The 27,607-nt window shown below is 41.8% G+C and overlaps 1 protein-coding gene across 1 annotated transcript in view; it reads right to left on the reverse strand.

The window, feature by feature from the left end:
* Positions 1-27,607, reverse strand: part of LOC116978330 (A disintegrin and metalloproteinase with thrombospondin motifs 2-like) — a 225,808-nt gene that overhangs the window by 88,443 nt on the left and 109,758 nt on the right. The window contains exon 4 of the mRNA XM_033029419.1: positions 11,262-11,461. Within this exon, the coding sequence (XP_032885310.1) occupies positions 11,262-11,461 (200 nt within the window). The remainder of the gene's footprint in view (positions 1-11,261; positions 11,462-27,607) is intronic.

Raw genomic sequence — 27,607 nt, forward strand, 5'->3', positions numbered from 1 at the left:
GACATTTCTTACCTGAAGTTATGCCCCATAATTTGCCACGAGCAGAAGTGTTAACAATTATTTCTGAGACTTTATTGGATCCAAAATGAAATGAACTGTCAACTTGCTACGATGAACTCTAGTGCTAATGTTACGATTTAAAGAAATCAAGCTAAATGACTTGCTAAACTATATGGCTGCACTTGATTTGAAAAGCCAGTTAGCGTTGCACATGTAATTTCTTGAAATTTAGGTATACATATTGCATTAACTGTTTACATTGAAACATACTTAAAAGGCAATCCAATCTAAACATTGATTTAAAAAAATGGCTCTCAAACTGGCAATACCAAATCAAATTGAGTCATCTATGAATTGAACATTAGGATGATAAACTGGGCACTGAAGATGGAGGACAAAGAAAATTAATAGTCAGAGACAGAAGTTTAGGGGTAACATGAGGGGTAATATGAGGGGGAACCTCTTTACTCAGAGAGTGGTAGCGGTGTGGAATGAGCTTACAGTGGAAGTGGTGGAGGCAGGTTCGTTGGTATCATTTAAAATAAATTGGATAGGCATATGGATGAGAAGGGAATGGAGGGTTATGGTATGAGTGCAGGCAGGTGGGACTAAGGGGAAAAAGTTGTTCGGCACGGACTTGTAGGGCCGAGATGGCCTGTTTCCGTGCTGTAATTGTTATATGGTTATATGGTTATATGGTCACCTCGGGCATTATCCTGGTGCAAACCATGAAATATAAACCATCCAACCAGTATATAGGCAGAATTTTATAACATGATTCACTAACTGACAAAGTATCAGTAATTTTAATATCGCATAATTTTTATGTGCTTATCAGTGTAAGCTTCAGATTTTGTTTGAGTTTTCTGTGTTCTACAAAAGGGAGAGAACAACAATGAGAATGACTTTGCGCAATCTCTGATCATTAATAAAATAAGTGATTTACAATTCAGAGTTGGCTTTGGTAAGTTTGATAATATGGCTTAATGTCAACAGCAATTATTTCAGCACCACCGTGTATGTACATTTAACAATTAAATGTATTTTCCCCTACTTTGCTCGATTTGTTACATCACATAGTTATGTGAAGGGTTTATATTTATTGAGCCATGAAAACATTGGTAAGGTACAAGGCTGTGCCAACAATACCGTGAACTAAAAGCTTTGATCAGGCTGTGGCATGGAGTTAAGCACTTTCCAGGTTGGAGGATGGTAAACTTTCTGAGTCACTCTCAGCAGTTGCCAAGCAGTTAGTGGTCAATTTTCCAACCACATTGGCAGAAATCTGGAAATGCAAGGGCTGATTATTTTAGTTTAGTTTAGTTTAGCAATACAGCAAGGAAACAGGCCCTTCGGCCCACTGAGTCCGCGCTGACCAGCATTCACACCAGATACTAACACTATCCTACACACACGAGGAACAATTTACAATTATACCAAGCCAATTTGTCTACACACCTATATGTTTTTGGAGTGTGGGAGGAAACCTTAGCACCCAGAAAAAACTCATGTGGTCACAGGGAGAATGAACAAACTGTACAGACAACACCCATAGTCAGGTTTGAACCAGGGTCTCTGGCGCTGTTAGGTAGCAACTCTACTGCTGCGCCACCGTGCCGCCTCAAACTTACTTTTAAATGGTATCAGAGCACTGCAGGAGAAAGATATAACACCCTTACTCAAGTTACAAATGTCCAACTCAGGTGACTTTTTAGGCGACTGCAGGAGACTATGCAGTCGCCACATGGTCACCACATGTTCGCGGGTGGTTGCCGGGCAGTCGCCTTCATGGTCGTGAGGAGATCCCGCAATCTGGGAACTAGTCGCCGCCTAATTATGGTCGCTGTGAAGTTGAAAAATAAGCGGCGACCGGAATGAAGCTGCCATGGAAAGTAGTGAGAATTTTCGAGTAGTGGGTGGGTCGCCAGGAGGTCTTAATGGGTTTTCAGGAGGTCGAAGGTTCTCGGAAGTTCTCGTAGGTTGCAGCCGGTGCTGACCGGTGAATTTCATTAGCTCATTGGGAAAAAAAAGGTAAGCAGTGGTTTTCAGAACCAAGGGTACATTAAATGTCCGCCAAGCTTCACAGCCGTGTATCTCTGGCTTCTTAAAAATTGTCTCCACTCCTTCTCCCCCCTCTCTTCCCCTCTTTTAAAAGACTTACTACTGTGTTTTAGCTGCCTTAATTACAGCGCCAACCTTCCTGTTCTTCACGGTGTGTGTCTGTATCACCTTGGCTTTGCACCATGTGAATTTTCTAGACGGGGCAAGCGGGGGAAGCGCTGTCTAAAAAATTCACACGGGCTGGTGAAGGAAGCGATGTGTTTGTGTGTGTGTTCCACTCTGACAGTCGCCGTTCCAGTTGCCGATTTTTCAGGTGACTGCCGGCAGCTTGACAGTCGCAGGCAGTCCGCTGAAAAATCGCCTAAGAGGAACAGGCCCGTAAAGTAGGATGCCACTTCTCAAGATCTTATCACCAACATAAACCTGAAGCAATACTCGCCAATGGCCATCAGGCTTTACAATTATAATAATGAGCACATAAACAGTGCTGGAGGAACTCAGCAGGTCAGGCAGCATCTGTAGAGCGAAAGGCCTGCAACGTTTCAGGTCGGGACCCTTCTTCAGCATATCATTTTCCAACAGCGATTCCTATTATGAATTATGTGATAGGTAAAGTCCACAAATGGTCCAGAGCTAATTTTATAATAATTTTTAAGTACTGCATATGATAATCACTTACATTTATTTATATTTATGTTCCATATTTTCATTGTGATTGCTTCACAGAATTATTTCTAATTAACATACCATTGGCCCAACATCAAGCGGGCAGAGGAATGACAACTGCTGAGTTCAGGCGCAAGAAAGCTTGTGTTAAAATTATTTAATATTTCAAACAAATTTTGTAAGGCAGTAATTTTTGAAATTTCACTAGGTGTGGCCTGAAATAAGGATTATATAATGAAATGGTGAGCTTTGACATTTGCTGACTTCTTTTCCATCTTGCTGTTCAATGTGTAGACAGCTGACTTGTCTTCCAAGTTTCCAAGAGGTAACAGTATTCCAAGTTTCCAGGGGCCAAATTGCTCTGGTTTAAGCTAATTAAAATGAACTGCACCAACTGATGGTCCAGAGATCCCTTTAGGTCAGAATTTCCTGCCAACACATTGGAGGAGATTGCCATTAAACCACTGTAAAATAAATTAAATTACCCACGGGGCACGAGAAATAGAACATAACCTTTAAAAAGACAGAATGCTGCAGCAGCAACTGGCTAAGTAAGGGAGCAGCAAGTGATTAAGGAAATGATTCTGTCATCTAATTGACTAGATGTCAATTGGGATCCCTTGAGAATTTGTAAATGCTTAACTAGAGGTCAATCCTGACTCAGTTGAACTTAGTGACGAGGGTAATGATTGATTTGTGGATTCATAAAGCATGTAGGTCACAAAAGTAAGTTCTGTACCCATCTGCTCTAAATATAGCATAATGGTTACATTTCCAGTCTAGTAGTCAGATGCCTGGATTATTGATTGGAGGACATGAGTTCAATTCCAACCATGTCAGCTGGGAAATCTCAATTCAGACGATAAATCTTGAATAAAATAGTTGTGCCTGTAATAGCTATATGAAGCTACTAGCTTGTTGTTAAAATGTGCCTGGTTCACCTACTGCTCACTGGGAAGCAAATCTTTCACCATTACCTGACCTGATCTAAATGTAACCTCAGCCTCACCAAAGTATTGGACTCGTAACTAAAAAGGCCCATCAAACAGCACATTTTAAAGACAAATTAGGTATAGATAGTGTGATATCCGTACACATAGGCATTTTTTCTGAACCTACAATGAATCATGTCTCCATCCACTCTCCCATTCTGCAGCCTTGGGCCTACATCACTGCATGGCTATCATATGGTGGGAATTGTCCCTAGCCAACAGCAACAGGCCAGATTAGTCCATCTTAAAACATATCAACTTATTCGCACTTTAAACATATTTCTGTTTGTTACCTATATTCTTCAGTTAAGGTTCGTATCACCACAGATATTTTTACCTCGCAACTTGAAAAGCGTCAAAGTGGATAAGTCCATTGGGCCTGATGGGATTTCTCTCAGGTTATTGAGAGAGAGAGATATGGCAGATGGAGTTTAATCCAAGCAATTGTGAAGTAGTTGCACTTTGCAAATTTGAATATAAGGAGAGTGTATAGAGTTAATGGCAAGTCCCTTAATAGCATTGGTGTACAGAGGGAACTTGGAGTCCAAGTCCATAGTTCCCTGAAAGTGGCAACACAAGGAGATAGAGTGGAAAAGAAGGTATATGATATGTTTGCTTACATTGGTCGGGGTAGTGAGTAGTCAGGAAGTCATGATGCAGTTTTATAAAACTTTGGTTTGAACTGTATTTAAAGTATTGTGTGCAATACTAGTTTTCCATTGCAGGAAGGATGCGGAGGCTTTGAAGCGGGTGCAGAAGAGGTTGTCGATTAGAGCATTTCAACTATGAGAGGTTGGACAAACTTGGAATGTTTTCTTTGGAGTGTAGGAGTTTGAGGGGAGACCTAATATAGAAGAATAGTATGCCTTTTATTGTCATTCAAACAGACAAAGTTTGAACAAAATTTCATTCCTACAGTCATTTCGTTGCATTTCGTTGTCTCTGTACTGTACACTGACAATGACAATTAAAATTGAATCTGAATCTGAATCTGAATCATGACATTACAAAAAAAAACCAAGACACACACTTAACACAATTAACACAAACGTCCATCACAGTGAATCTCCAACACCTCCTCACTGTGATGGAAGGCAAAAGTCTTATCTCTTCCCTTTGTTCTTCTCCCGTGGTCCAGCAGTCCAACTGCAGCATCGAGGTGACTGGGGCTCATGATGTTAAAACCCCCGGCGGGCGATGGTAAGTCCCGCGGCCGTTTAATCCGCGCTGCGTGATGTTAGGCCCCGCTCCGAGTCATTTAAACCCCGCTATTCCGGCGGGAGAAATTGTCGTTGCAGGAGCTCCGAAAAGTGGTCTCCCACCAGGGACCTGCGAGCTCCCGTTGTTCCTGTCCACCGGGCCTGTGGCCGGAGCCTCCGAAGCTCTGAAGTCGGGTTGCAGCCGCACGCCACCACAGCTCTCCCCATCCCGAAGTTGGTCAGCTCCGCGATGGCGAGTCCGCTGGCTCCGTGACTAGAGCCCTCAGGTTGGTTCCGGTTGGAGGCCGGCGCCGGCTCCACGATGTTAGGCTCAACGACACCGGAGACCCGACAGGGAAAAAGTCGGGTCCCCGTATGGGGAAGAGATCAAACGGTTCCTCCCCCCTCCACATATACACAGCTAAAAAATAATATGTATATGAAATTATGAGAACTCTAGGTAGGGATGACAGTCAGAACCTTTTTTCCCCAGAGTGGAATGTCAAACAGTAATGTGCATGGCATTAAGGTCAGAAAGGGGGAAGTTTAATGGAGATGCGTCAGGTTATTCTTTTTATATAGTGAGTAGTGTGACCCTGGAAAGCGCTGCCAGTAGTTGTGGTCAAAGGAGAGACAATAGGTTAAGTAGCACTCGGGCATAGAGTGAATGGAAGGATTTGGATCACATGCAATTAGTGAAGATTAGATTAAGTTGCCATCATGTTCGGCACAGGCATTGTTGTCCGGAGGGGGCTATTCCTGTGCTGCACTGTTATATGTTGTCCAAACTGATCAATCCAGCATTCCACTCATGACCAACATTCCTCAGAACCTTAACAATTCCATTTCTGAAAATCCAGCTGTAGACACGACTGTCAATCTCCTCGAGCCCAACAATGCTCATCAACCTTTCGTGCAACACTTCACTAGAGACTTTAAAAAAAATGAAATGCACACTCTCAGTGGGATTTACCATTTGACAACCCTTTTACTTCTTCAAACAATTCAACAGTTGGTGAGATGGGACCTACTTATGCAGGATCCATGCTGAGATTTCCTAATAAGCAGTCTTCCTTCAAGGTGATGTATCACCACAAGCAATGTGCTAACGGCTCAATGAAAACTGCCTTGGAATTTTCAAAAAGTGCTTCATTGGGTTTGTTAAAAGAGAAAAAAACAGAGCAGCACCCCATATTAATAACAGCAAAGAGTTTATGGACAATATTAACAGTAAACATTGCGCGTCTTGAAGTTTGCTGCAGATAAATCTGTTGCAAATACAAATAAAACAATAGATTCTGTAGAAATGATTAATAAATAGGATTTACATGTTAAATATATTCATTGTTGAGATGTAAGCAGTCCGTAGAAGGATCCTAACCCGAAACATCCAGTCTGAAGTAGGATCCCAACCCGAAATGTCACCTATTCATGTTCTCCAGGGATGCAGCCTAACCTGCTGAGTTACTCCAGTAGCTTGTGTCTTTTTCTGTGAACCAGCCTCTGCAGTTCGTCATGCCTCCAAGTGTAATAGCCATTATTTTTATACGGTACAGCTTAATTCTTCTTATTTACAGTGATAAAGGGCTTCATGAGAGTGTTTAGAATATGCTGAATATCTAACCAATAAAATAGTTAAAAACAAACTCACTGAAGGAAAAATGAACTATTAACATGAGGAAGAAAACACAATCAGAGAATTCAGGTCATTTACGCAGTATATTTCAATGAATACATTTGTGTTTTTACTTTTGCGCTTTTACGCTTTTACTAATGCTTTTGTGTAGAAGAAGAAAAAGCAGCCTTCATTTCTAAAGCACTTGACCTCAAGTTCTAAAATACTTCAGAACCAATGAATTCCTTCTGTAGCATGGTTCCTGCTGTTGTACCAGGTAAATATCTATGTGAATGGTTGAGGTGATTTCCATGCAACCTAACATTTAAGAATAGGATGATATGTGGTCAGGTATGCATCAGTGTGTCAGATGAGGGATAATTATTAGCCTGAATATTAGAACTTCCTGATCTTCTTAGAATGTGGTGGCACAGTCGATCCTAACTATGGGTGTTTTCTGTATGGAGTTTGCACATTCTCCACGTGACCTGAATGTGTTTTCTCCGGCTGCTCTGGATTACTCCTACTCTTCAAAGATGTGGAGGTTTGTAGGTTAATTGGCTTGGTTAAAAACATTTCAAATTGTCCCTTGTGTGTAGGATGGTGTTAATGCTCAGGGATCACTGGTTGGCACAGACTCGGTAGGCCGAAGGGCCTTTTTCCACGCAGTATCTCTAAACTAAAGTTAAACAAAACTAAAATAATGCTTTAGGTCTATTCCAAGTCACAGGCAATCCTAATCTTTTATCCTTTCACATTGCAAGACTCTATACTGCAATGAAGTGTTTAAATATTGTGAAGAAAATATTGTAAAGAAAATAGACCCAGATCCAAGGAGGCATAGATTCCAATAAGAGCCAGAGATGAAGAGAAGAGAACTAGTCTATCTCCCACTCTCCTAACCTCCATTGCTTGTTTTTTGACTGTTTCTGGGTATCTTGTGCTATCCTGAGATTTCCATCCAATATCATATCCTTAGGTTCAACGTGAATCAAATCTGCTAAGATTAACTATCCTTTGGCATCAAATAAGTCAAGGAAAATTAATTAATCTTAGAAGGCAGGCCCTGGTTTCCTTCAAGAAATAGTTCACAATTTTGACCTCACTATTTTGGTACATAAACGACTTCTACCACCCTGCTCCCATCCCGTAAGTGTAGCTTGGCGATCCTTCAATTTTAATGTATTTTCTTCAGGCAGATATCTTTTGTATTCTTTACACATCATGTATCCTGTGTATTGTTATTATGCTACATGAAACAGAGTAAATTAACACATATAGCTGGGATCCCTTTTCTATGACCTCTAGCAGCGGAGCTAGAACCTTTCCAGAGAGCTGACAGCATCCTTTATCTGGTGACTATGCATACCTTGGGTTTGCAAGCAAAGAATTTGTGACTTGTCATATGTGACAATAAAGTATTCAATTCAATTCAATTAACTTTTGCCCCATATCTTTTTGATTCAACTTAATTTCACCCATATTTAACTGAATTAAAAGAGATGACACAGATTAATAGGTCTAAATGGAGAAAATTAGAACATTGTCTTTTAGACAATCCAACATTAATAGCATATGCATTGTTTGACTGAGCTTATCACTAAAGTCTGAGAGATTTCAACTTATTAAAATGGTATTAGGGTGACTTCCACTGAGAAACAAGCACTAAAGCGGGGCTTGATGAATTCCTGACGGGCCATCACCAAGTTTAGCTCATCTCCCAATGCTTTATTGTGCAACATTTGGAAAAGGGTGCCAGCTCTTAAACACTTTCCCCCACAGCAGTTACACCTTGTTACCATGGTGGGGACAAAGGTTATTGAGAATATGGAGGTGCTCCCACAATTTCCCAAAGTCCTGATCAATGAAATATAACTAGAAACAGCTGAAAATATTCAGCAGCCTAGGCAACAGCTACCGTGAGAGATACCAAGTTCATGTCTTAGATCGATGACCTTTGCAGTAGAGCAAGGCAAAGTTAAAAATGAAAGTGTGTTTTAAGTTGCAGAAAAGGAGGAAGGTTGTGGACGAAAGGAATGTCTGTGATACGATGGAGACCAAATGGTCATGGCATTGGATGTAAGGAGATGGTGATCAGAGTGGAGGAGATGCAAATGGATGGAGATGAATGAGGACAGAAGAGAGAGGAAAGAAATGATACTGGAACTGGGCGGGACAGCAGTTGGAAATCTGAAACGAAAGGGGAGCCGGACAAGAAATTGACTCGATGTTACAAGCTGATGACATCCATCATCAGGAGGTTTTTGATTTAAATACATTTCAGGCAAAAGGTCCTATGCTTTTCACTGTACCTCGGTACATGTGACAATAAACTAAAATAAACTAAACTGTTTCAGAAATGCAAGAGGGCTGTCTGGTCCACCATAACAGCCAGGCACAAGATGGCTACAGTCGTCTCCTCCAGGAATATCAATTCCCACACAAAGTCCTTTTGTTCAATTGAACAATGTATAAATAAGTTACATTATCTCGCATCATTTGTGAAAATAATCTAAAAGGCACTGTTTACACCCGGAGAGTGGAGATAATGTTTTTATGTGATTCCCTGAAGTCATTTAATTGAGCGCATCAGGAAACACAGAAGTATTGTAGCAAAGACTAATAGGAGCTGAGATTCATTAATTTACATCTTACATTCACTGTCAGTGGATCTGCACAGCTGGATGTTTGAGGGTATCATCTGTGTTCTCAGTGTCGATCATTAGTGTGCTATATATACTACGATAAAGTTATGGATTGTTGTGTGAAGAGGCTCACTTGCTTTGCATTGCGGAATTTCATTTTTCAGTCTGCATCATATCTCATGAAATCAGATGAAAATCATCCCTCCTGGGAAGTCTCTGTGGCTAATGCCTGCCTGCCTCTGCTCAGCTGAAAGACAAGACGGTGGATACTGAGCTGAGAGATTACATGGTACCCATCTTGTTCCTACTGTTCTCAAGCCCTGTTCGCAGGTCCTTGTCACACTTATTCTATTGTGTACATTTGTGAGATTGTGCAGCATGCAACTCAAAGGTTTTTCACTGTACCTCGGTACGTGACAATAAACGAAACTAAATTAAAACAATGGAGACTACACACTGGCTCGTCAGGTACTGCAGGATGACCACATACTTAACAAAATCTAATTTGAAGACACAAAGTACTGGTGTACCGCCTGGCCCGCTGAGTTACTCCAGCACTTTGCGTCATTTTTTGGAAACCAGCATCTGCAATTCCTTGTGTCGATCCATGTCTTCCAAAGATGCTGCCTGACCCGTTGAGTTGCTCCAGCATTCTGTCTTCTTTGTAAACCAACTGCTTGTGTCTCCAAAATCTAATTTCAACTTGAAGCTGTCGACTATCTCTCCAGCAGCTGTTGTTGAGGCCAGGTTGTGTTCACAGCGCTCCCCGCCCCAACTTTCCTTCCGTCAATAACTAAAGGGCCTGTCCCACTTGGGCGTCATTTGCGCTTCATTTACGCGAAATCCTTCACGCGTCACAAAGCACGCGTGGTGTGCATTCTGCGCGCATTCTGCATGGTGACGTACGCAGTGACGCGCGTGGCGCCCGAGGATTTTGGGTTTCACGAAATCTTCGCCACCTACGGACGCGCAAATGACGCCCAAGTGGGACGGGCCCTTAACTCTTTCATCTTGCTGACGTCGAGGGCTACGTTGTGGTTCCAACACCATGCCGCAAGGTCCTGACCTCTTTCCTGTAATCGGTCTCATTGTTGTTGATTCGACCAACAACAGCAGTACCACACCGAACAAAGATTGAGTTTACTTGGCCACGTGACCACGAGTGTACAGAGAGTAGAACGGGGGCACTGAACGCACAATCCTCAGGAGTACCAGTGTTGTGGGGAAAAAGGGAGAGAAAATGTTATGAAAAATTCTAACTGACTGAGGTCTGCTGGATAGATGGTCCAGAAGCCAAAGGCACAAAGCATTGTGGATGCTAGAAGTTTGAGCATCTTCAGTCTGAAGAAGGGTCCCCAGCCCTAGTTCAGGGATGAGTGTATGTGGTATTATGGTGTTGAAGGCCGAGTTGTAGTCAATGAACAGCATCCTGAAATAGATGTTTTTAATGCTGTGGTGATCCAGAGCTGAATGTCGTGCAAGGGTTAGATTCTCTAGTGTTTGAGATCATCACTCCCTGTGATTTTTTTGGTTTTACTGCATGAAGACATGGGCTCCTTCATTTGTGGATTGAATAAGACACAGTGCAATCATATCAAACATTCTTGCTCTCACCTTTTGATGAAGGTTATTGATCAAGCAGCCGAAACACTGCCCTGAAAAGCTACTGCAGCCTTTGGGTGGGATGACTAGTCTCCAACGATCATACCTATATTCCCTTGTATGAGCTACTCGTCCAGTTTAATTTTGTCTGAAGCCCTCTAACCAGATTTACCAGGGTTCCTTGATGCCATGTTCTGTTCAATTTTGCCTTAATGTCAAGGGCAGTCATTCTGAAATTCAGGTTCAGGTTTGGATCATGGCTGTGATGAGATGTGGTGCCAAGTGGTCCCGGTGGCATATCTCATTCCAGATAAGTAACAAGTAATACTCCTGCACAATAGGTATCGGCAATGACTATCTCGAAGGGATTCTCCTACACAAAAAAATGTAACCATTTACCTTTGTTATTCCTGATTCCTGCAACCACTGAGGTGTTGATAATAAACGCTCACGTAAGAAATGAACAAAAACTACCACTTACTATGTTCATTAGGGTCAGGAGATACTCCTGCACATGCTCTTTCCCATGGAATTGTACCACGTTGTCATCAACCCCAAGAAGAACTTCTATATTGTAATCATCGTCTCTGTCATGTCTTCGCACTCTCCTGGTTCTGTTCTTCTGCTGCTCAATGCCTTGGTATAAGGCCTCCAGATCACGTAGTCCACTCAGCGTAGGGTCTGTCAGAGAGAATTTGCTTCATTAGGCAATGTAGAAGGGCAATACCAAAGTAAATACTTCTTGATACAGTCATTGCTAATTGTACCATATAACAATGGTTACTTTTTATTAGTTTTTTAGTTTAGTTTAGTTTATTGTCACGGTTACTGAGGTACAGTGAAAAGCTTTTGTTACATGCTAACCAGTCAGCGGAAAGACAATACATGATGACAATCGAGTCATTCACTGTGTACAGATACATAATAAAGGGAATAAGGTGAAAAATGTTTAATGCAAGATAAAGCCATTAAAGTCCGATCAAAGATAGTCCAAGCGTTTCCAATGATGGTTTTATGGTAACATCACTACTTTTTGCCCATCTTTCATTCATTTGTTCTATCTCTTTCTACATCACCGTCTATATCTCCCATTTCCCTTTCCCGACTCTCATTCTGAAGAAGGGTCTTGACAGGGGGGGGGGGGGGGAGGGAGGAGGGGAGGGGGGGGGGGAGGGAGGAGGGGAGGGAGGGGGGGGGAGGGAGGAGGGGAGGGGGGGGGGGAGGGAGGAGGGGAGGGGGGGGGGAGGGAGGAGGGGAGGGGGGAGGGGGGGGGGGAGGAGGGGGGGGGGGGGGGGGGGGGAGAGGGAGGGGGGGGGGGGAGGGAGGAGGGGGGGGAGGGAGGAGGGGGGGAGAGGAAGGAGGGGGGGGGAGGGAGGAGGGGGGGGGAGGAAGGAGGGGGGGGGGGGGAAGGGGGGGGGGGGAGGGAGGAGGGGGGGGGGGGAAGGGGAGGGGGGGGGGAGTTGTTACCGAACTAAACTCACTGTGGAATGAATGTGTTAACGGAGCCAGTCTGCTGCTGAATCCAAAGTTGTCCCTGCCGCTGACGGTAAAGTCTGTGAAAGCGGCCCCATCTGAGACTGTGAGGCATTCTGACACGCCGGCTCTGTCATGCTGGCTGTTTCCCCTCGGGCGAAAAGCAGCAGTTGAACATCCGATGTTTGGCTTGAGGCAGCGTGACAGAGCCGGGCCGGGCACCAGCGGTAGGGAAAAATGTCGGCGGCCGTTATGGTCGCTGGCGAGCAGGAGGCGACAAAATGCTTCAGACCCCGAGTACTGAGTTATGGTGGGTGGCCAGCAGGCGACGACAAAATGAGTGAATGGGGGGGAGGATTTTATTTTAAAAATGTGTACATCAAAATGTCCAAATATTTTGAGGAGTGCATGAGTGAATGTAAAAGTTAATTCGCTAGCGAAATGGAAACAATCATGGGGTTTCAGCCTGTGGTTTTGGCGGACCAAGGAATCAAAGGCCGACTCTGCCACTCTGACACTCGGATGGACACACACACACACACACACACACACACACACACACACACACACACACAGTTTTAATAGTATATAGATATATATGATATGACATATGATATGATATGATATATGATATGATTTGATATATGATATGATTGAAGTGAGGAAGGCTGAAGTTGAGAAGTGGATGCCTTTCTGTTTGGATTTTCCCTGAGCCCAACTCACAGAGTGTTAGTTTTAGCTTTCCTTTTAGAGATATTGGCCCTTCAGCCCATCGAGTCCATGCTGACCAACGATCACCCATTCGCACTAGTTCTATGCCACCCCATTTTCTCATCCATTCCCTACACACTCGGGCGATTTACAGATGAAATTAACCTACAAACTCGCGCAGGCGGGAGGTGGGAGGAAACCGGAGCACCGGAGGAAACCGACACGGCCACAGGGAGAACATGCAAACTCCACACAGGCAGAATGCAAGTTCAGGATCAAACCCAGGTCTCTGGTGCTGTGAGGCTAACCTTCTGACTACTGACTTAACTGCATCTTGGCCTGACCCAAAACCTTTACCAGAAAATAACTTTAGCTCCTCCACTCTAAACTTGTGGAGAAAATGACTCATTCCTGGAGCCATTGTAATAAACCTTCAAAATAATCTTCCTGCTTTTGTATTCTATATTTCCATTTAAGAAGCCCAGAATCCAATTTCCTTTATTAACCATTCTCTCAACATGTCCTGCCACTTTCAAAGATTTATGTAATTTATACCCATTTGTTCCTGTGCACCTTTGGAACTGTGTAATTTAGTCCATATTGCCTCACCTTGATCATTCTGGTAAAATGTATCAACATGAACAAGGAACACAGTAAATCCATTCTCACTTGCCCCAAGCACAAAGCTAGTATCAATAGAAGCAAGCAAATTAGATTGGAGATAATGAAATAAAACCATCTCATAAATTTTGCACCATTCTGTCCCCTTTAGGAAATCACAGTACTTTGAAATAACGAGTCAAAAGTGTTTAATTGTCATAAGGTATACAATGGTATACTGAAAATTCTTACTTGTACAGGCCTGTAAACACAATACACAATACACAAAGATAACACACACACAGATATATATATGTATCATTCCATTTCCTTTATCAACCGTAAGAATTTTGAGTATACCATTATTCAGTATAGATACATAGAAAATAGGTGCAGGAGTAGGCCATTCGGCCCTTCGAGCCTGCACCGCCATTCAATATGATCATGGCTGATCATCCAACTCAGTATCCTGTACCTGCCTTCTCTCCATCCCTTTAGCCACAAGGGCCACATCTAACTCCCTCTTAAACCTTATGACAATTAAACACACACACATACATATATATATATATATATATATATATATATATACACACACATGTGTACGCATACATATATGTGTGTCTAGTGTAGGATAGTACTAATGTGCGGGGATCGCTAGTCGGTGTGGACTCGGTGGGCCGAAGGGCCTGTTTCCGAGTTGTATCTCTAAACCAAATGAAACTTTAGCTGAACCAATATAAACACTACATAATTCCAACGAAACAACGCCACAACATTTTATCAGTTCCAATTAACCCCTCTATGATCTCTTCAAGCAAGAATATTGCATGCTGAATTAAGGGCAATTTCCATGGTATAACTAACTAGAATATGGTGTAAACAGTTAAAATGTAGTCATATTTATTCAGTACTCTATGATTTGAAATAACAAAGAATAATCTCTCACATGTCAGCTCACCGTTATTTTCCTAAAAGTGATGTGCGAAACATTAAATAGATTGATGATTTCCTGTAACATGGGTAAAAATCCACCGCCTGATACACATTATGAAATTGTGTTGCCGAAATAAAGTTGTCCATCATTCACCTCTGAATGTCAATTTTGTTCCGAGGCCACAATTATAAATCAGCATCATTTCACAATGCGTGGATTCTTAACTACTTTCAGCTTATATTTTCAGATGGCTTTCTTTTTTTGGAGCATCTAAGATTCTTTTGCTCTTGTTGTGATACTATATATAAAGTAAAGATGGATCCGTGGTCAGGTGTGGTTTATGCCTCAATTATGTTCCATTCCTCATGGTCATAAGCAGTGATCAGGCCAACATCACTCACAACACACAGCTCCAACTCAGGCGGAGGAGTGTATGTGGAATCAGCAGTCTCAGCACAAGATGCATGATATAACTGCTTCTTGCGTTAAAACAGGTCAATCTCAGCACCAAATTGCATTTATAGTGCACCTTTAATTGGATAAAACATCCCAAGGCACTTCAAGGGGCATTGTCAAACGACATAAGGCGTTAGAGCAAGTGACCTTACCTCTTGTCACAGAAAGGGGTTTGAAGGAACTTTCTTGATTCACATTTCAAATCCCCTATTCCCAAGGATCTCGGCCTCTCTAAACACCTGAGAGGCACAGATTTAATTTAGAGAATCTGAATGCAAATTGAAAGAAACACAGCAAATGACATTATTCCTGGTGCACTGCAGTGCAAATTATACCAGTTCCGTTCAGTTCAGTTTAGTTTATTGTCACGAGTATCAAGGTACGGTGAAAAGCTTTTGTTGCATGCTATCCAGTCAGCAGAAAGACAAAACATGATTGCAATCGAGCCATTTACAGTGTATAGACACATGACAAGGAACCACAATGTTCTGGGAGCATCCATCATTGGAAACTTCCGCAACAAGATCTTTGTGTAGTGCAGAGTAGGATCCCACTACGGTATATCTCATCCTTCAGCCTTCCCAATCCACAGTACAAAGATCCCCATTACATTCCCTGTTGGCCTAACCCTCCATTATCTCACTGCTCTAGATCCCACCCGTTTTCCCGGTTGTAAAACAATAATCCCCAATGTCCCCCAAAGTAACTCCATTCTCCCATCACCCATGGCATCCCCTACCTGACCCCTAGCTCCTCCACCTTCCAACCCTAACACCTGATTGATGAATCCCCATCCAGACCCACTTGATCAATGATCCTCCGCCAAACCCTTTAAATGTGTTGGTTCCAGCGATTCCCTCATCCACCCCAGCTGAAGCCATCCACTCCTTCAGACTTCTTACCTAATCCATCATTCCATGTCCCAAGGGTCAAGGAATGAACGTTCACGTCGCGGTCCTGTTTCCACCTATCTTTCCACCACTATGCACAAGAAGTGGCAAGACAGACACCATTGTATGCAAATGCCGAGAAGTGTGTTCATAGAGGGAGTAGAGAGAAGGTTCACCAGACTGATTCCTGGGATGGCAGGACTTTCATATGAAGAATGACTGGATAGACTCGGCTTGTACTCGCTAGAATTTAGAAGTTTGAGGGGGGATCTTTTGAAACTTACAAAATTCTTAAGGGGTTGGACAGGCTAGATGCAGGAAGATTATTGGCTGATGGTGGGGGAGTCCAGAACAAGGGGTCACAGTTAAGGAAAAGGGGGAAGTCTTTTAGGACCGAAATGAGAAAATCATTTTTTACACAGAGAGTGGTGAATCTCTGGAATTCTCTGCCACAGAAGGTAGTTGAGGCCAGTTCATTGGCTATATTTAAGAGGGAGTTAGATGTGGCCCTTGTGGCTAAATGAATCAGGGGTTATGGAGAGAAGGCAGGTACAGGATACTGAGTTGGATGATCAGCCATGATCATATTGAATGGCGGTGCAGGCTCGAAGGGCTGAATGGCCTACTCCTGCACCTATTTTCTATGTTTCTATGTTTCTATGTTTCAGCTCTGGCTGAACAACTTCTAATCTTGTGTGTGGACTTGATAAGAAGAATCCATGTCCCTTACATGATCTACATTCTCACTCTCTAACCTTGATGCTGATTAACAATCCCAAATTCATGGTCCTGATCTTGATCAATGATCAAACCTGCACCACTCTCCCTCCTTCTTCCTCCGCTCCCAACTGATTGATAATATCTTCACCAAGCTGGTTCCAAGCACTGATCATGCCTGGGATCTCTCTACACACTCCATTATCCCGGGTCCCTATGTTGGTTCAGATGGCAGATCTCTGTTGGGAAAAACATGCAATAAACATTCAGTTCTTAGATGTTCTTGAGTTCTTAGATTTTACACCTAATAAAATTAGCCACAGCAGGCCCATGAAAGAAACACCTGCTAGTGTGCTGCACACTGATCAGCTTGCTATCATGACTATCAGGATGCACAAAGATTTCTTGATTAAAGAATCTTCATTAACTTTGGATTTACAACCATCTCATATCCTATTCCCAAGGAAGCAGCTTTCAATATTTCGCACAAAGCACAATGTTTCCTTTACAATTCAGCAGGATAAAAACATTTATTTGATTGTCTGTTTTTTTGTTGTTCCTCTGGGTTTCTGCCACAAGAGAAAGGTTATGCAAAATAATCCTGCTGAAAGCAACTGGAGACATATTCATCAGGCCTCCATCTCACAACTTGTAGTTATAATGGTTAAAATATCATCTTCATTAGTTGCAAACATCACCAGTTGAAATAATCATATTAATTATCAAAAACCTACCAAAATCTCCCTCACCTGCATCCACCCATCACCTGTCAGGCTTTGTCCTGCACCCCTCCTGTCTGCCAGCTTCCTCTCCCACACCCCCATCACAATCAGTCTGAAGGTCACAACCTGAAATGGTGTCACCGTGTTCTCTAGAGATGCTACCTGACCCTCTGAATTACTACAGCACATTGTGTCTATTTTCCGTAATCCAGCATCTGCATTTTCTTGTGTCTCCATATTCATGACCTTGCCTGATTCTATGCAGAGCATGAATGCATCAATTAATAAAGAAACTATACACATAACTCAGTGATCAACAGGTAAGGGAATGCTGAATTGAAATTTTGAAGAGATGCAAAGACCAGGAGACAGGAGGGAGATAAAAGGACATATTCCCTTGACAATGTTAGCATTCTAAGTGCCAATGTAGGTTTTGCCATATATAGAACTAAAACTAAATTATGCATGAGTTCATAAATGTTCAATGCCACATGATAAAATCTATGTGTAAGAGAGAACTGCAGATGCTGGTTTAAATCGAAGGTATAATGTCGCCCATTCCTTCACTCCAGAGATGCTGCCTCACCAGCTGAGTTACTCCAGCATTTTGTGTCTACCCATGATAAAATCTATGGTGGGCTCAAAGCAATCTCCTTCAAAAAAATGTCCTGGGAAAGGCATTTGGTAAAATTGAAAACTAATTCAACTGTGACAGGATATCTCATGTAAACCAAAAACTTTAATGCTTCATAGCTGCACAATTGATTTAAAGCTCTAATCTCTGTAGATTTATTTAATCATAAATTAGTCAATCTTCTTAAGTCAGAAGTGTTGTTGATGCCAGAAAGCAGAAAGGCATCTATTGGGTTAAAGGAATGATGCTTGAATGTTGCATCTCGTAACTGTATGTGTACATTGGGTTGAGTCCTGTATTCCAGAGGAAAATGATTGGGCTTATCAAGCTGCAGTTCACCTTAGCCCCACTGACCTTAAAAAGAAAGGAATATTGAATGAATGATTGATATTCTGCAGTGGCAAGGGGAAAACTGATTCATCTTATTGTAGCCATTAGCAGAGAAAGCTCCTCGGGCCAGCTTATCCATTTTTAAGAGAAGCGAAGTTAAAAGAAATCACTCAATTAAGAAATCTATCAAAGCATATTAAATTATTAAAGTCATAATTCAAGGTCTCTAACATGCTTATTTCCAGAATGATTTAAAATGTGGATTTTCAGAAGGGCTGGACTGTTTGAAATGTTGGTGAATTCTGTTGGTATATTTTAAGTAACACATTTTAAATAGCAATGATGTCAAACTTAAGGAATGTTTACAGATGTAAAATGTTGAGGCGAATCCTCCCTTTCGTTCATCTCGGGAGGGCTGAGCAATGCCACAACATGGGAAATTTATTCACATCAGATTTGAAATCAAATACCTTAAACATTTCATAATGAACAAATCAACTGGGTATATCTGATAATATCGATTTCACTTCTGAATCAATGTGTTAGGGCTTTCAAGGTTGATGAACTAACAGTTGGATGTTTAGTTGTATGAAGAGTGGGTTCTCTCTGATCTAAGGATCTAACATGAGAGCTCCCCAACCTAAAAAAGCTCAGAAAAAAGTGTTTTATTTTACAGTAAGATATTTGTTATGAGCACCATGAATATAAAATACAGCAAATCTGTAGTTTGGCTGTTGTACTTTCAAAGGAAAATTGTTTTTGCAGTGAATCTAGATTTTCCATTAGACCAGTGTGTAGTTTGGAATGGAATGAGATTCCTGTATGTTCCTCCTATTAGTTAAATTGAATGGAAAGATATTCATTGCTTCTCACTATATGTGGGAATGTAACACTCATATATAAATAATAGTGTGACATTATATATGTAGCAACTGTTCACATAGAATATTTGCCTGAAATTTAATCTTTCTGTGCAAATGAAAATCAACTTAACTCAGAGTAAATGGTTACCGTATCCAAGTTGTGATGTTCAGCTGGGCACTCCAGGCCATGCCCTGCTTGTGACCCCGATGCAATTTCCGCATCAGGCATTGACATGATGATGAAATTCCTTGTACAACCTTAGGGCATCAATACCAGGGAATTCCTAGGAGAACATGATCTCAGTCTAACAGTGATGAGAGCGTACAACATAGTACTGTACAATTTCAATACCAAACAAGATGCCAAATTAAACCAGTCTCCTCTCCATATCTCACTCTTCCCATCAATGTGCCCATCTAAAGGTCTCTTAAATGCTACTCTCATATCTGCTTCCACTACCAATCCTGACAGCGCAATCCAGGCACCCACCACTCTCTGAAAAAAATTTGCCTTGCCGGGCATCTCCTTTAAACTTTCCCTCCCTCACCTTAAGTGTATGCCCTCTAGCCTTTGACATTTCCACCCTGGGAAAAAAGTTCTGTCAACCTTATCTATGCTTCACATAATTTTATATACAGTACTTCTAGCAGGTCTCTCCTCAGTGTTCGACACTCCAGATAAAATAATTCAAGTTCATCCATCCTCCCCTTGGATGGATGGGTATTAGAGGGTATTAGCTATAAATAAGTTCAAGTTCAAGCTCAAGTTACATTTATTGTCACTTGCACCAATTGGTACAGTGAGATTTGAGTAACCACATAGCCATACAAATAAAAGAACACGATACACAATAGGATTTAACATAAACATCCCCCACAGCGGAATCAACATTTCCCACTGTGAGGGAAGGCAATAAAGTTCAGCCAGCTTCCTCTTTCCCCTCTAATCTGGGCAGTATTGTGGTAAATCTCTTCTGCACCCTCTTCAAATGCTCCACATCCTTCCTGTACTGGGGCATCTAGAATTGCACACAATACTCCATGTGTGGCTCAACCAAACTTTTCAATAGCTGCAACATGACTTCCTGACATACTCCATGAAACCACAAGAGTCTGCAGATTGACGAAGACAAGTAAGCTTTCTTTACCACTCTGTCCAATTGTGTTGCCACTTTCAGGGAGCTATGGATTTGGAGCCTAAGACCTCGCTGTACATCAATCATCAATCCTGTTAAGGATCTTTCCATTAACTGTGTCCATTCAACATCCCAAAGTGTCACCATCTCACACTTTTGATGGATTAAACTCCATCTGTCAATTCTTTGCCCATATTCCACCATATCCTTTGACAGCATTCCTCACTGTCCACAACTTCACCAATTCTGATGTCATCTGCAAACTTACTAACCAACCCCTTACATTTACATCCAGGTTGCTTATTAACAACAGAGTCCATGCGGAACACCACTGGTCACAGGCCTCCAGCCAGAATGATACCTTTCCACCACTAGCTGCTCTCTTGTATGAGTAAGCTAGTTCTGAATCCAAAGTACCAACTCACCATGGCTCCCATGCATTTCACACTTCTGGATCAGCCTGCCATGAGGAACCTCGTTAAATACCTGACTAAAATCCATGTAGACAACATCCACTGTACTACACTCATCAATCAGCTCTGTCACCTCCTCAAGCTCCTCAATGAAGCTGGGAGGCATGAAATTAAAAAGAACTTCTACCTAAATTGTCACATCCTACTCCCACCACCAGCATCCCTCACTCTGAACAGCTCATGCAGTACTACCAACCACATGGGAAATAAATTAAATTAATGCTGGAATCTGGAACATAAACAGAAATGCTGGAAAAACTCAGCTAAACAATAAGCATCTGTGAAAAGAGAAGTCTGCAGCATTAACTGGTTTATCTTTCCACAGATACTGGTTGAATGGGTGAGTTCTTCCAGTATTTCAGTTTCTGCTACCCTATGATCACATGCCCCCAACTAAACCTGCTGTAAAGAAACCTCACACTATTCAAGTGAAAAGGTTCGAAAATGGAGACTTCAGCTGTGTTATTTAACAATTTGCAGTCTTCTTTTTGATTTTGTAGCCCAAATATTTATCACTAAAAATTAATGCTGAAATAAAGCAGCCATTTTTCAGCTTCAATATTTTGATGATTTGATTTGACATCAACCTCGCAAATGTAAATTATCTAGTGAAAGGATCAGTATGGATAATGGATATTTATGTTGAATTAATACACAATGCTGGTACACTGTTTTTAATTACTTGATTACTTTTAATTATCCCCACATCTACCAAAATTATTAAGTGAATCAAGATATTGCTCATTCAGGAGCACTTTTGATGGTGCAAAATCCTTGGCGTAGGAAGATGGTTGGTTCCAAAATGATATTAGATATAAATATGGTTATTTTGATTAGGGAGGGTGTCAGGAGTAATGGGGCGAAGGCAAGAGAATGAGGTTGAGAGGGAAAGATAAATCAGTCATGATTGAATGGCGGGTAGGATTGATGGGCTGACTGGCCGAATTCTGCTTCTAGAACTTATAAATGAAATAAATGCATAAAATTGTCAGTTGCACATAATTTAGAGCTGATCCTAAAGGGCCTGTTCCACTTAGGCGATTTTTCAGTGGACTGCCGGCGACTGTCAAGTTCGCGGCACTCTCCTGAAAAACCGGGCACTGGAATGGCGACTGTCAGAGTGGAACACACACACAAACACATCGCAAAGGCGGGTGCCAGGGATAGCAGGGGGAGCGCTGTCTGAAATTCACACGGTGCAGAGCCAAGGTGATACAGACATACACCGTGATGAACAGGAAGGTTAAGACAGTTAGCACAGTGTACGGTAAGTCCTTTAAAAGGGGGGGGGGAGAAGGGGGGAGAAGGGGGGGAGAAGGGGAGAGAAGGCGTGGAGACACTTTTAAAAAGCCAGACATCTTTTAATAAGCCAGAGATACACAGCTGTGAAGTTTGGTGGGTATTTAACATTACCGGTCGGTTATCCTTGGTTCTGAAAACTCGTGCTTGCGTTTTTTTCCCCCAATAAGCGAATGAAAATGTCCGGTCAGCAAAGGCGATTAACTAAAACTACCTACGACTACCCCGACTACCTGTAACTACATGGCGACCCCACTACAACTGCACCTACGACTACAAAAGTATCGATTTTCACCATGGGGACCAATGTTTGGTCACAGAACATTTTTCAACATGTTGAAAAATTTGCAGCGATCATACTGAGGCCGCGACTAGTTCCCAGAATGCGGGAACGCCTTGCGACCATGAAGGAGACGCACCAGAGACCACCAGCGAACATGTGGCGACCATGTGGCGATCATGTGGCGAGTGCAGAGTCTCCTTCACTCACCTAAAAAGTTGCCTAAGTGGGACAGGCCCTTAAATCTGCTCTATTTCCAGCCCTACAATCTATCTTGGATCAAAACGTCTTCTGCCAGTGGCCGGTATATCTAAGGATAACTTTGGTTGTTGTGTTTGGGAGGTATTTCTAGGCTTCTCTGAGAATTCTAACCAGCACAACCAGCACACGAATCACATCTGCTAAAACTAGTCTTGGTCCTAATCCGAGATTCAAAGAAAGAAAACAGCAACAATAAATGACCCTGGAGAAATTGATTGCCTTTCTAAAAAAAAACTCTGCCCTTTGCCCTCGGTAGGAAGCGTAAATTCTGTGTGACCATTTATCTTCAGCCCTTTCACTGCCCCGTGTCTCCTTCTTACTTCCACCTTCTCAACAGTGGAATATTGCAGTGACAATAAACCTGAGAGTTGAGCTGAGGTCTAGAAAAGGGCAAATTACCAGGTAAAGTTGCCATTCAATTATGCTACAGATCTTATCCACTTCTAAACCTAATCCAACATAATACCAGCCTGTATAACTCTCGCATCTCTCTATTACTTCCTAAATACCAAACAGCCGCTTTTCTTAATTTGTTATGTACCTTATAGCACAATATTCTGAAGGAAGGAGAAACTGTTTATATTACCGAGTTCCATTAGCTTAAGTGTCATTAGTTTAAGTACATTTTCTGAGCACCATGATTTATAATTTGTAGCATTCATGACAATTCATCAACAAGCATCTCCCCAGTGAGTTTCCCTGTGATTAATTACAAAACACAAAGCACATTTCCCTGAAATATAGGTTGTATTGATTAGGCTCTGCCATTTGTAGCGAGATTAGGGCTGTGAAACGAACAATATGATCCTTTCATTTGTACAATAACAGCGAGGGGAACCCAATGCTCAGGATTTATTCGGGCCAATGTCAGGTTTCTCCTCACCTCAGTCTGGAAACTAGTACCAAAGATCAGTAGAGAAAGCAGACACACTTCAGCATTCCTACATTGCCTGATATTGATAAAACATGTAATGCATGACTAGAAATAATTTCAGAGGATGTTACTTGGTGCTTCAGTGCACTCACATTTAGATTGCTTACAAGCAACTTTGTTAAGGATTCCCAAAGTTGTGTTAGGTATTGTAAGACATCAAGATCATCAGCATTCACAATGTGACATTTCTTTCTACAGAAACTTAAAAGAGATAATGCCGTGCTCAATTAGTCAGGTACAAACAATCTGTTGCACTATATTTATTAAACTGCAAACTAAACAGGTAGTTGTTATAAATGTAACAGTCCAATAATCAGATTGGACTACATCACAAACCATTTGTGTCCATTTTAAGGGTTGGTGGAGGCGCTTCTAACACAGAGATTTTATGGTTTTGAACAGTCTGCTGACAGTCTGTTCTATAATTCTCTGTAACATAACTTGAGCTAATCAGTTACATAGGTGGACAACAGACTTATTTCCTCCCACTGGTAGACTCCCTCGCTATTTAGATTAGCTTACTCTGCCACCAGTAAAACAGATCATTGTTTATTTACAGAATGCAGGTTACAAAGCCACATACACCATGTGACTGAGGGCACATTTGTACGCTACCATTTAATACATCATTAGATGACAAAATAGATCAAACCAAAACCAATAATCTAGATAAAAGGCTTATTCTTTGTTGCTTCGATTGCTTTAATCAGTTTTCGTGCTTTTATAACACCTCTAATTTCAACTATTAATTAGAGAGTTGTTAATTCTAAATCCCATTTTCCAAGCCGTAGTTGTAGCACTTAGTAGGATCAAGTACAAGCAGAGATTAGTTCAACCTGGAATAATGTTCCACATGGACATTGTGGGCCACAGAGCCTGTTCCTGTGCTGTTCTATGTCGCTCCATGTTCACTGATGGATCATGTGGGGAAATTGCAAATGTATGGTAACAATATTTGTGCTGCCAGTCAAGACTCACGTGTGCACCACTCACTGGCTATACAGTCTGAAGAAGGGTCTCGACCTGAAACGTCAACAATTCCTTTTCTCCAGAGATGTTGCCTGGCCCACAGTTACTCCAGGATTTTGTGTCTGTCACTGGCTATACACCATTGATGGGTGGTACGTTTAGATACCTCTGACAAATTGTAAACGTAGAACTTAATAAAAAACTACATTCCGTCTGCAAAGAACAGGGGGACGTTCTCTAGAAAAAAATGGCCACAAAATCAGTCTTCAGTTTATCAGATGCTGCTTTGGATGGCTTGTTTTGGAGGACAGCAAACTGGAGCCAAGCTGTTAGCATTTACATAGGAACATATGGCTTCTGCTTCCCAAATCCTAGCGATGGCTCTCTGCAATTGTCAGAAGGTCATAAGGTCATAAGGGATAGGAGTAGAATTAGGCCATTCAGTCCATCAAGTCTACTCCGCCATTCAATCATAGCTGATCTATCGCTCCCTCCTAACCCCATTCTCCTGCCTTCTCCCCATAGCCTCTGACACCTGTAATAATCAAAAATCTATCTATCTCTGCCTTTAAAATATCCACTGATGGCCTTTCCAGCCTTCTGTGGCAAAGAAATCCACAGGTTCACTACCCTCTGACTAAAGACATTTCTCCTCATCTCCTTCCTAAAAGAGAGTCTAAATTGTGTGTCTAAGCTCTAAGTTAAATAGAAAATGCAGCAAAATCTCAGACCAGGCAGCACCTGGAGAAAGAGAAACAGTCAGTTTTGGGATTGTGACCTTTGTTTTTCTTTTCCTTTGTGTGTCTGGGCTATGGTTCTTTAGACTAGGCCATCTTTACTGTGGGCAAATGTTTACTCTTCAAAAATAAAAATCCTCACAATTGTCACTAGGAATAGTCAGTCATTAAAGGTCATTGGTCAAGTTTAAAGTACCAGGGAAAACGGTTGTGTATTGCAGACTGACGGAAAGAAGGAGTGTGTACTTATCAGAGGATTTATAACTGGCAGGGGAGATGTACCGAGGAGCTAGCTAACTATATCTGGATTTAGAAACCATGTTAAATACTTTCAGACACAAAACTGAATTTAAGGAGGGTGGGTGATGGCAGGAAGAAGCAGTGCCTAATAACGTAGCTAATTTATCTAAAATATCTTGAAAGACCCTGTAGTGTGCAAGTTGGCTGAACAAGTCATGCGAGAATGGGTGCTGTGTATATGAAAATAATCTTGGTGTGTTCGTAACTCAACACCAATAATAGTAATTCAATCCAAGGCAGTAATTAACTCAGTAAAGAAGACGCTGAAGTATATTGTCACTCATTTCCATTTTAATGTCTAACTTCCAAAAATACATTGCCAAAGGGTGATGGTTATGATCCACAAGCTCAGAAAATCAGCCTAGTAATCCAAAGCTGACATGCTGGAGCTGTACGTTGCTCTGATCAGATTTCACCTTGGATATAACATTTATTTCTGGACACCAAGTCACAAGAGACATATCATCTCCTTGGAAAGGACAGAGCACACTATTGCAGGGTGAGAATTCAACTTGGATGATGAACACTAAATGAAAGTGAGAGTATCAATAGCAAATGGTGATAAACTGCAAGATGGCGGCCAAGCCTGGTGACTCTCTGCTTGCTGGTCCCAGAAGTGGAACTGCAATAATTCATTATTCATCTCTGCACAGCCTCTTGCTTTACTTCAATGGATCAGAATGTGCTCAAGAGAAGTACGATGTGCGGCTAAAATTCAGCATTATTCAGTGCTGGAGATTCTTGGTTCCCTTGATGGTAACAAAGCTAGAAATAAAATTTTAAAAAGTACGCTACTCTACTTTCGATAGGGATCAATATAGAAGATCTGGGAGGTATATGAAAGATGAAATAATGAGTGAAGTTTAATTCTAAATGTTACTTCAAGTTAAAATGTCACTGTCATCAAAGACAATCATACAAAATTTAGGGAAAGAATCATACTGAAGGATGGAGCACAATGTCAAGAAGCATATAGTTACTGGACAAATGGTCTATTTTGCCTGGATCTATCTTTCTGACCAGCAATTTTCGAAAGGTAAAATGTAAAGCCCCAGAGATGCCCATCGTCAGAAATTTGCAGTTCAAATAATGGCGAGCACACTAATTGTTGCCGTTTTCAGCAGGTGACATTGGCAGCAATTTCTGCTGTGCAGATGTGACAATTAAAAACAGAAGCTCCTGTCACTGATACCTTTGAACATCCAAAGAAAGACACAAAATTATGGAGTTATTCAGCGGGTCAGGCAGCATCTCTGGAGAACACGGATTGGTGACCTTTCTGGTCAGTACCCTTCCTCAGACTGGCTGCAAGGGGATGGGATAGAAAGCTGGAAACAGACCTTTCAGCCCACAATGTCTGTGCCCAACATGAGGCCAAGACCAACTTTTATCAGCCTGCACATAATCCAAATCCCTCCACTCACTGCATATCCATGTGCCTATCCAGAAGTCTCTTAAATGCCACTATTGTATCTTCCTCCACGCCCACCCCTGGCAGCATGTTTCCAGGCATTCACCGCCTTCTGCATTGGAAAATTGCCCCACACATGTCCTTTAAACTTTGCTGCTTTCACCTTAAACCTATGATATTTCTATCCCGGAAATTGGCTTTAACTGATCACCCTATTCATTATTATTGAAATATTAATGTCATATTTCAATATATGATGAAATATCATCCTAATTTTATATACCTATCAGATTTTTCAGGGAAAATAAACCGTCTGTCCAACCTCTCCCTGTAGCTAATACCCTCTAATCCAGGCATCATTCTGGTTAGCCTCCTCTTCACCCTCTCCACATCCTTCCTGTAACAGGCGACCAAAACTGCATGCAACACTCCGAATGTGGCCTAACCAAATTCTGATAAATCTGCAGCATGACTTATAACTCTTGCACTCAGGAATGCAATCTGAAAATTTGCTAATCGACGCATCTACATTTCTAACTAAGTCATTTATATACATCACGGACAACAGAGGTCCCAGCACAGATCCCTGCAGAACTCGCTTGGTCACGGACCACCAGCCTGAATATTGTCCTGCCATCACAACCATCTGTCTTCTATCAGTTGGGAATAGAGGCAGGAATGGAGGAAACCTGAG

This window comes from Amblyraja radiata, chromosome 11, assembly GCF_010909765.2.
Source record: "Amblyraja radiata isolate CabotCenter1 chromosome 11, sAmbRad1.1.pri, whole genome shotgun sequence".
Classification (NCBI taxonomy): Eukaryota; Metazoa; Chordata; class Chondrichthyes; order Rajiformes; family Rajidae; genus Amblyraja; species Amblyraja radiata.